Source organism: Ctenocephalides felis, unplaced genomic scaffold (genome assembly GCF_003426905.1).
Source record: "Ctenocephalides felis isolate EL2017-DRISC unplaced genomic scaffold, ASM342690v1 CF-g0.4_SCAFFOLD_01886, whole genome shotgun sequence".
Classification (NCBI taxonomy): domain Eukaryota; kingdom Metazoa; phylum Arthropoda; class Insecta; order Siphonaptera; family Pulicidae; genus Ctenocephalides; species Ctenocephalides felis.
This window is the reverse complement of record NW_020538040.1, coordinates 74,225,589-74,237,451: the sequence shown is the minus strand read 5'-3', so window position 1 is coordinate 74,237,451 and position 11,863 is coordinate 74,225,589. Positions and strand designations below refer to the sequence as shown.

At 28.3% G+C, this 11,863-nt stretch overlaps 1 protein-coding gene across 1 annotated transcript in view; it reads right to left on the bottom strand.

Moving 5' to 3' along the window:
• Nucleotides 1-3,293: 3,293 nt before the first annotated feature.
• The window catches only part of LOC113375336, a 77,318-nt gene continuing 68,748 nt past the window's right edge, over nt 3,294-11,863 (bottom strand). Inside the window, exons 7-8 of the mRNA XM_026615271.1 lie at nt 4,007-4,109; nt 3,294-3,554 (exon numbers count right to left, since the gene is read on the bottom strand). Coding sequence (XP_026471056.1) covers nt 3,294-3,554; nt 4,007-4,109 — 364 coding nt within the window. The remainder of the gene's footprint in view (nt 3,555-4,006; nt 4,110-11,863) is intronic.

Sequence of the window (11,863 nt, the reverse complement as noted above, 5' to 3'; positions counted from 1 at the left end):
TTTTGACTTTTAACAACGTTTATAGATAACAACCAAAAAGTCGACCTATTTTTGTGATGAATTTTCAATTATTACTTTTTAATACTTCTAGCAAAGAGCTACCTAACTAGAACAAAGAGCTATCTAAGTAACTGAAATCTAGGTTTATTTTTCAATATATTCTTTTTTTGGTATTATTTTAAACATACTTTTTTCTGATTTGGTTTTGTGATGTTATTTTAGTTATATTGACACTATCTTTATTAGATAATCTTAATTTTATTTTCTCAATTACCTTTTTGGTTTCTTTTGGTTTCTCTCTAGAAAACTAATATCGGGTAAAGTAACAAATATTTCAGATAAATCGGATAAATGAAACACATAAGTTAAATAATATATGTGTCAAGTTGTGATGAAGAGAAATAAATTCACTTAACATTTAAACTAAATTTAAATGTTTGTGTCGAGTCAAATTAGATGACAGTACATTGTAGTATCATTAAATTAAATCAAATATTTTATTTTGCAAAGATAAAAAAAAACTTTGAACACATAAATGACATTTGTCCTTAGCACAAAATTGAAATCTCGAAAAAAAAAATTAAAAAATCAAAATTAAATTTCAAAATACATTATGTGAAAATACAATATACTTATAATGAATTTTACTTACATTTAGTTTATTTTTCGGTTTTCGTTACTCAAAATTTTAAAAAGCATACTTGAAGATTTTTTATTAAAATTTTGATAGCACAATTGTTTTTGTGCTAGCAGCATACTACTATAATTTAAAATTCAAACAAGAGAAAATTACAATAATTTTTTTAGTACGTCATTAAAACAACTAAATTTATAAAATCCAGGATGCCAAATCTTTTTGGGCAAATTGTCAAACAAGTTCAAGAAGTTATTAACAACAAATTTTATGTTGTATAAATAAACTGTAAAAGCATTTTTCAAAGATAAATATTTTGCATGTGGGAGGGGAATTATAGTTTAGGTGCAACACCATAAAAGACTCACTGTTAGAGGAGGAGAACACTGTTTCATGTGGTTATTCATATTTAATTTTAGTAGAATAAGTAATCACAACAAAATTAAAAATGAAAGTTTTGAGATATTTTTCTGTTTCGGTAAAATGAATGCAGGAGTCACTAAATCCGTCAAATTATTTGAAAACAATCTTAATTTATACTCACAATTCAAGTTGAGTCGAACAAAATAGGTTGGCTTTGCATCAAATTGAAATGCAAAAGTTGTTAACATATCACGAAAAATTTAACATGAAATGTACAAGGTAACCATATTTTTCACTTATTATCTCGATGTGTTTTATGCATTAGCATCGTGCTACTTTATTACAACACTTACAAAAATTAGAGCTTTTATCTTTCTTATACGATTTAGTAACTAATTCTAATGTTCACGTTTACTGATGTGAAATATTGAGTTTCGAATGACACGATCATTTTTGTTAGCGATTCATTGTATGCAAAATATCGTGATGTGATCAAGTTTAGTACATTGCAGTAACAGTGGGATGTATAGAACGAGATTACAAAAACATGAATATCTGAATAATTATGTAGTTTTGTAAACATTATGGTTATAAACATATATTCCCAAGAATCCGAATATTGCACAATTAAGCAGTTTTATTTTTATGTAAATCATTTTCATGCGCACAAGCATGGCATTTTAGATAAAACTCGTCAATTTACAATGAAAAGTTCCTAAATTCTATTACTTAACATTTTGTTGAGTAAGAAAATACGCGCTGATTCCATATACAGAAATCTAACGCTTACATCTCTTAGAGATAGAAATAACTTAACTCTAAATTTTAATATAGAAAACTTCGACGCCTTAGAAATTGAATATTCTAATGTCGTTTTCTCTGATTCTTTACATAGCAATATTATATTATCGTATTAAAGAAGTCAGTCAAAATGTTTTGAAAATTTTATTCAATATTGCATGCCGTTTGATAATTCGTCATATCATCTTACAATAAGATGTGTCAGCGTGCAAAACAAACAAGACAGTTGACACTAACTGAGATTTTATTTAGCCACGTAGAATGTACATGTCAGATATTTCGCTTGATTTCTGTTTGCTCTCAATATTTGCGTCGATCTCACGTAGACAAAATTTAGAAAACTATGCAACTATAATAAGACATTAGTAACAATACAAAAATGTATACACAAAACTTAACTTGACATAAATATTACAACAGTCTTTTAAAAGGAATAAATGTGATTAATAATATGGAATAAATATGATTAAAAACTAAGATATTAAGAATTTCAAAGTAACTACAGATCGGTATTATTGATTGATTAAATCACCAAATCTACTTAAAAAATAAATTTTATTCAATGTAAATTCAGTGTTCATCCTATTAAAATAAAATTTACCTAATACTGTTTATATTTGAACAAAAGCAACAAAATAAATAAATATTATTAAGCTGATTCCTCTTGTCTTTAATCTTTAGGTTTCCATATTTCTAATGAAGATCGTTCTACTTCTATTTCATTTTTTTGGTATTTCACAAACCTTTGTTAAAAATAATGTTTCGACATATTGTGCAACATGAACAACATCATCAGTTGCATTATTATATATGTAACAATTTGAAAACACATAATTGAAGTTTTGAATGCACTCTTTTTCTGTCCGATAATAATTATTTTCTAATCTCTTCTTTATTGTGTTTAGATCCATAGGATTTTTTATAAGAATGATAGTCAGCTAAATTCTGTTCTATCGCATCTACAGGGTGATGAAAGGGCCAAGCATACCGATGATTATATACAGCTTTTAAAACAGGGTTATATAGGAATAAAAGTTGATTCGTCAATCCTTCCGGTCGGTCTGATGGAACAACTGGTGGTTGAACGATTCCATTGACAGGTTTATTTTTAATATTTTTATTCCGAGACTTTGACATTATCAAATTTTCAGATGAAAAACTATCAATAACGCACTTATAAAAAGCATCAAGCAAACTCTGAAGTTTCCGAAGAGGACCTGCTTTTCCTCTTTGCACCGTGATGCATTTATTCATTATTTCATATACGATTATATAGTGCATTAGTTGATTTCAGATCAACTGTTTGAGGAAACCAATTGTATATTAATACTGTACATATTATTAAGGAGAAGTAACGTAATTTACGATGTTGGAGCTTTGGCAGCAGAAAGTTTCGAATACTAAAGCTTGCACTTTTGTCCTAGCGCCAACATTATGAGCCAAGGATAATGTTGTGAAGTTAAGGCGCGATGTCGGTTGGCCGGTCGCTATAGATTTATGATAAAAAGTGCGAGTTGAGGTGCTTGATTATCGTAAATCCTTTCAGGCGCACCATCCCGGTTACGTTTTCGAACTCCTCGTCACAATCGATGTAGGTAGGATCTTCAGGATCTTGAAGTCTCCTCTCCTTGATCTGGATCCAGATCAACTTGACCACATTGTAACGTGTTTCGGGTTCGTCACTGCCTATTAATTTGGCTAATGCGGGCGATAGACGATATTTCTTGTGGATTCCCTTATTCCGTGCAGCCCGTTTCTGCAAAAATAATATAAATAATATATATATATATATATATATATATATATATATGTGTGTTATTTGAACTAAAATCAGAACTTATGGGTACTATGAGCTGTTGTAATAAATTTTGACTTTTAACATCGTTTGTAGATGACAACCCAAACCATTGTCCTATTTTTATGATTAATTTCTAACATTACATACTTATTACTTATTAATGCTTCTAGGTAAGGGCTATTTTCACCTAAAAACATATTGCTATCAATAATTTCAAGTGGGAACCTAAGTGAGTAGTAAATGAAATCTAGATTTATTTATGACTATAATATTCGTTGATAATATTCTAAATTACTTAGTCTTAGTTAATATCTACCATACTTTATTAATTTATTCGTTTTAATGGATATATTTTACTTGTATTGATACACCCTATTTATTTGTATATATTAATTTTATTTTTTACTTACTTTTTTTGCCTCAATAAACAATACTTCCGACAGGGTAGTAGAACTTCTCGACTGTGATTTCACCTCCTTTCTTGTGCGTCTCGATACCATTGTGCCTGAACTGCTAAAATAATGTTAAGAGAACTATAGTAGCGTATGGGAATACTATTTCAAATTCTGTTATATCCCATTATCATAACTTAATATGAAAATTGAAATAATACGAAACTTTATTAACTTCTTGTAGGGTAACTTATAGTAATCGCAAAAAGTCGATAATAAACTTTTATATATCTTTACGTTCCAAAGGGGTTTGAACATTTTGGCATACCTTAGCAATAATTGATATATGTGTGTGGGTGTGTGTGCGTGTGCGTATGTATGTGGAAATATGATTCAAAAACATAAAAAATCGAATTTTCTAAAAAGTCATTTCTTTCAAAATTTTGAAAATTCACAAAAATTTAGTTTTCTCAAAGTTTTGAAAAAAAAAGTTTCTTTAAAAACTTCAGTTTTTAGTACGGGAATTTCAGCAATTTGCCTTAAGGACGATGCCATGCACCACTAGTTTTAAATTACTTTTAATTGATATTTCATTAATATAATTGATGTTTGATAATAAAATAATGTAATAGTAAAATTACATTAGAAAATTCATATTGATTGAATTAATAAATATTTCGTATATATCGGATAAATTAAAAACATGTGAATAAAAACATATCCATATCAAGTTGTAATGAAGAGAAATAAATTCACTGAATATTTTAACTAAATTAAAACGTTTGAAAGTCATATCAAATTAGATGATAGTGCGCCATTAAATATTTTGCCGTTAAATTAAAATCGGAAATTTTATTTTTCGAAAAAAAAAACTTTGCAGCAGATGAATGACATTTGGATTAGGCACAAATTTTAAAACTCGAAAAAATATTTTAAAATTAAAATTGAACATTAAATTTTAAAATACATTATGTAAAAATACAATATTCTAATAATGAATTTTGCTTACCTTTACTTTGTTTCTCGATATTTTAACTGTAAATTTAAAAAAAAATTAAAAGATTTTTATACCTAAAATTTTGATAGCACATTTGTTTTTGTGCTTGCAGCATACTATTATAATTTAAAATTGAAACAAGATAAAAATCATTATCAAAGTGTCTAGTACGTCATTAAAACAACTAAATTTGAAAAATTAAGTGTGCCAAATCATTTTGGGCAAACTGTCAAACGAATTGAAAAAATTCTTAACGACTTTTAATTTACTTAATCAAAAACATGCTGAAATGAGTAAGCGCGAATATATTTCATAAAAATAAAAACATAACTTTAGGAAGATTTCAAAATGTAGTTGAATAAATGCAAAATTTTCAATGATAAATCTTACTACTAATACCGGTTTCACCAAGATCGATTTATTTCATACCCACAAGAGTGTTCAAATATATAGTGGATATCAAATTTCCCTTCAATTATCGTGTGTACGGTGTAGTTTTTTTGGTCACGAGTTCAAATTATAAAGTTTTCCTATATTTTATAGTACGTATAAAAATACGGGTATAAATCTGGATATGCAATTAATTAGGAAATTCTAGAACAGCGTATATCTGGTACTATTTGTTGCAACGTGTCCTCCTTGCAAAACCTTTAAGACCGTCTCTAACGAGTCGCTTAATGTGTGGTCTTATGCGTTCCAACGCGTGCATCTCGTTCGTCAACCGACGACACATTAAAATGGGTAGTTTACATCCAAAGTGCCGCACTATGTGCACTCGATGCACTCGATGCACATCTAACAAAGTATTTAAGCGACTCATTTGGAATCACGCGCGAGGCGTTCAAACGCTTGAACATGAATCCTTCATGTCCCGAAGTGCACGAAACTTTCTGATCACTTCCATTTTTTACTGTTTTATCTGCACACGTCACAAATATTCGAAATCCAAATAGCAGATATTCGTTTATTCTATCACTAATTTAGGTGCCTATTAATAATTAACAAGTTCTTAGTGGCGGAAAGTTGCATGAACTTCACGTTGCACAAATCGACTTGAGCAATAACTAGTGGTGCATGGTATCGTGCCTTAAGGCAAATGGCTGGAACTTCCCGTACCGAAAATTAAAATTTAAAAAAAAAATTAAAATTTATTGAAACCTTTGAATGAGATTTTTGTAAATTTTGAATTTTTTTTATAAAATCGACTTTTTTAAAAAAATCCTTTTTTATATTTTGCAATTTTTTTTAAATACTTTGAAATTTTCTGAAAATGTTGAATATTTGTTCAAAGCAATCGTGCTGTATGGCTATTTTAGAGAAGAAATGTGCATATGGATTAGTATGAAACCTATAGAAAAGTAAACAAAATTCATACTTATTTTTAAAATCTTTGTAAAATATCTGATAATTTGACGTGCATTTGTCTAAAGATTATTTTTGGCCGCCAAACGGCAATATTTTGTTACTTTTTTGGCTCGATCTCTGAAACCACTAGACGTTCGCAAAAATTTAAACGATACTTCATTTTTGTCAATAAAAATAATATGTTTTTATTCCATTTTTATTTTATAATTACCATTTTTGGCTTTTTTGTCCTGTATTTTCGATACGGCTAGACCTGCCTTTGCCAAAAACTTATAAGCTTGTCATCTTATCAATACGAATCGAATGTTTTTTTGAATCATTCAAATCGAATAATCCGTACGCCCGAAATCGTCGACGAAAAATTGTCTAAACACATACACACACATATATATATACTACATTCATTTTTTCTAAGGTATGCCAAAATGTTGAGTGTGTAAAGTGTAAAGAGATATAAAAATTTTCATTTTTGATTTTTTGCTATTACTATAACTTACCCTACGTGAAGTTGAAAATTTAGATTCCGATATTTAAATAAAACAACTGTTTTATTTCTGAAATTAAGATTTCTCTGTCATTGAAAATTTATAATTCTCTAGAACAAGCATATAATACCTGTTATTGTCTAAATTAAATAAATTTAACAGTTTTTATTCAACATTCTGAAAATGTATGATATTTAAGTGTACAAAACAAAAAAACAGCACATTTCTGCTAATTTTTGAAATCGGTTTTAGTCGTTTTGAAAAAACATGAAGTAAAGGTCAAATCAAGGATTACATTCAGGGTAAAAACATTCGATTTCTATTGATAGGGATAGAAAGGATTATGTATTGTGAAAGGCAATTTTTTTTTAAATTTCAAAATTTAATAAAAATGATTTCATTTCCAAAAAATCTTTTTTTAATGTCAAAAATTTTAATTTTAATTTTAATTTCGATTTTAATTTCAATTCTACCTAAAATTCTAAAGTTGTCTAATATACTTAAAATAAATAATTTCCGTTTAAATATAATTTTCAGAAATATATGAGATAAGAATTTTCTTTTCAACTCCGCTTGATTATTTTGTTTTTTTCTTTTTACTTCTCATGTTAACTTATATGAATATTGTCATTCAATTTATATGCTTTTATATTTTGTCTATAAAATACGAGTAATGAAAGTTACAGTATTTATAATAAACTTAATATAAAATTCGTATATAATAGTCGTAATAAAAGAGTATAAACGTCTCCGTCCGATTTATAAGCTCTTATATATTGTTTATAAAATACAAATAATAAATGTTGCAGTATTTTTAATAATCTATTTGAAAGCATTTAATATTTCTCCAATGTTCCATTACGGTACGGGAAGTTCCAGCAAATTGCTTTAAGGCACGATGCCACTAGTTAATATTATTATATTATAAAGGTTTTTATAAGCATACTAAGGTATAATGCATTGATAATTTTAGCATATATTAAGTTATTTCATTTAGTAATAATAATTTTTAAATCATGTTTAATTGCCTCGAAAATTTGCAAAATTATACTATATACTTAACTTTAACATAACTTTTTGAAACAAGATTTACTATCACCACCAGTTTAATTTAATATCATGTGTCAGGTTGTCAGTTTATATACTAATTTTTAAATTCACAGTTTTATTCCCGTGACTCCTTTCAGTGCTTTCGAATGTGAGTTTGTCATTTGTCGTTATATTGTCTAATTCGTTTAAATACAAAAAGCATATAATTGAAATTGAATTGGATTAAAATTAAACAAACCAGTGGCCCGAATCGATTTGCTTTGGTTATTCGCGTTATGTTATATTAGTATGTTAATATGTTTTCGCCGGCTTTGGCTAAAATATGATATTTTCTCGTTAATCCTATCGGGCGGTTTCATCGGTAATATTACCAGTGAGTGCGCTTGGCTGCACTGAATTCGATAATTGCTACTTTTAATTGCATTCACAATTAAAATAACGATTAGCGCAATACTCGAGAACATGTATGGAAATCCATCCCGGCTGCCGTCATAAGCGCGCTTTCACCGCGGATTAATATGATACCAATTTGAGAGCTGTTCGTTATTTATTGATAAATTTATTAATTATTCATTCAGTTGTATTTATACTACGCCAAAGCAAAGTTTTTGACGTTTTTCCACTGAGTTATGTCATAGGCAACTCTGTTATTGGTTTAACTATTTTGCATAAATAACTTTTAGACAATTTATGTGTTTGAATGTTCTCTACGTTTGTACTTTATGATTGGAATGTGATATATATTGAACATGGTAATACTGCATGTAAAAATAAGTTTGCTGCCGGATCGCAAGTTTGTACACCGGATAAAAGTTGGAGAGAGACTGGGTACGATTTTTGATCAGGCATAATTAACTTCCCGAAGGAGAAGTTTATGTTTTCATAAAAAAATCCGATTCGCTAATTTTATGTTTTCTCGACGTTTTAAGCCATTCTGAATCGAATGAGACCAAAAACTTTGTTATTTTTTTCCAAAAATTGTTTAATTTTTAAAAATTTTAAATTACGCGATGTAATTTAAACATAAGTTAAAGCAATTTGCCTTCGGGCACAATGCCATGCGCTACAAGTTTTATTTCAAAAAATGAATTTTCTTAATACTTTATGAATCTGCTGGGCGAGTCTTCGGAAATATCTAACATATTTACAAAATTTGTACAAAATTTAATAATTTGCAATAGTTTCACATTATAATCCTACACAGGAACTCAGTATACTTATAAATCACTCAATAAAATAATACTGATTTTTTATTGACTATGCCGGTTATTAATCGGACAAGATAACATTTGCGTCTAGTTTTTTTCCTCATAAAATAAATTGTTCCCACAAAATTAATTAAAATATGTTTAAAAGTATAGCTGAATATACGTTTGAATTACATTTAACTTCCCGCATGTTATTGTAATTGTCCAAAAATCGAAATTGAAAATTTTGCATTTCTCGACGTTTTGAAGGTTTCTGAACATTTTGGCATACCTCAGAAAAAATTGATTGTGGGTTTTGTGTGTCCGCATTTTTCCGTTGTCGTTTTCGGGCGCACGGATCAACCGATTTGAATGGTTCAAGAAACATTCGATTCCTATTGATAGGGAGACGTGTTGATTAGTTTCTCACAAAGGCAGGTCCAGCAGTTACGGAGATAAAGAGCAAAGAGTGCAGATAATAGAAATCGAATTTTTGAGAGAACGGAGAATCCGATTTGAATGATCTAAAAACATTCAATTAGTAATGATTGGGGGAAGTGGTTATTAGTTTTTAAATGTGCAAAAATTGGCATTTTTTGAGAGAACTAAGCGTCCGATTTAAATGATTCAAAAAACTTTTTGCTTGTTTTAAATAATTGATTTTGAAAAAAAAAAAATGTTTTAAAATTTTTTTTTCAAAAAAAAATTTTTTTGTATATCGAAAATAATTCAGATTTTATTTTTAATTCTGCCTTAAGTTCTAGTATACATTAAGCAATTAATTTCAACTTTGCAATTCAGTTTATATAAGTCTTATAAATATTAGACAACGTTACAGTATTTATAATAATCTATCTGAAAATATCCAATATTCCTCGAACATTTCGATACGGTGCGGGAAGTTCCAGCAATTTGCCTTAAAGCACGATGCCATACACCCCACTAGTTACTTTTGTTATGTTATAAATTAAAAAAAAAATACAGAACAAAGACATCGCGGTATTAAAATACCTGACCATACTAGAACTTTCACTTCAATATCCGATAGCCTTTGTACTTTGTCTTTCCTTTACGTTTTCCTTCGGATCCTTTATTTATGTGCATCTATTACCGAAGATATATCTAGAATTTGATTCTATTCTGTTTCTTTTTCCGGATTCGTCCATGGGCACTTAACTCTTTGCGTTTGACACGACACCCGAAAGAGGCTCTCCGCTGCGCCTCGTTCATCGATAAATATCCGGGCCTTTTTTTTACCGGAACGCACCCTCGGCGTGGAGCAATCCCGGACTATGTAAAATCTATGTAAATGTAATATGTATGTAAATAAAATCAAGCCGTTAGCCCGCGGATATAATCACTAACTTCGAAAAAGCTCTCGCACAGTGATAAGCATAATGCAACAAAATGAATTTTTAATTGCACCGTGCTTTTGTTTCGCAATTGCGAATTTTGCTTTTTGTGAATTATCATATAAATAAATGATTGTAGAGCGGTAAATGAGCGTTTGTAGAATGATTGTAGAGCGTTTTTGTAATATTTTTAAGTGTTTCAGTCAAAGGGATTGCGTTTCAGTATTTGGAACACTTTGCACTTAAATCTATTAATCGTATTTGCTGTTTCTAATTTTTTTTTTGTGATTTATTATTCATAGCAAGCTATACAATGTACATTCAGCTACATTTGAATTTAGTAATTTCATCAGAGAATTACAATTCTATTTATTTAATAACCAAATTTTCACGCTTATTATTGCAGAAAATTTACTGAAATATACAAAAATTTTATGTTTCGAATATGTATAATATGTGATTTATAATATTGCATCCTAAGTTAGGATTAAGGTTTGTCGGTTTTCAAAAACCGGTTTTTTGACAAGATTATGGAATTTGAAAACCGTTTTTTTAGTGAAAAAAGTCGGTTTTCCCTGTATAAATGAAAAATGACAAATATAGCCAAATATAAAAGATAGATGAAAGCGTTTTGATTCTTGAAATCATATCGGGTCAATAGCATTCTATACAAATCTTATAAGTCTGCAATAGTTCCCAGAAATGTTTTTTATATATTAATTTAGATTTTTATACCAGTGTATATATTAATTTAAATTAGTGTGACTTCTTCTTGAAGAAGTAACTTCCACTACTCAAACTTAAAAAAAAGAGTTTTAAACCCTAGAAGCCATAAATTAAAGAACAAAAAAATTAAATTAAAGGATTATTATATCAGGCTTCAATAATTAAGCATAATTTGGTCGCTAGTATGAGAGTATTTTCTATTTCAGGAAATTTTATGAGTAAACAAAGGACACATCAAACAATAAGTAGCAGTTCGATAGACGTTCTCAGTTTTTTGAAATCATATTTCATTAAACAAAAAACAATTAGATTGTTTAAAATTAATTAATTAAAATTTTTCGGAACAGACAATACCCGAGTTCAGCTTAATTGTTTTTAAAACTAAAATTGATATTAACAAGTATGTATCAACATGCATCTAATATTTTTTTACTTTTATTTTTTAATTTAATGAATTTTTTTTATTAAGAAATGTTTTTATTTATTCGAAAACTTTCCTTTCACTATCATAACAATATTTTCATTCTTATATGTGAAAATGATGCATGAATAACGAACAATTATTTTCAAAGTTATTTAATGAAGATAAACTATTATTTTTTAGTTCTACTAATTAAAATTAAAATAGTTTTGTTTACTATTTATAAAATCGAACAATAAATAAATTCCGTCAAATTCTGCTCTAAATTACACTAAATTTGCTGATAAATTAC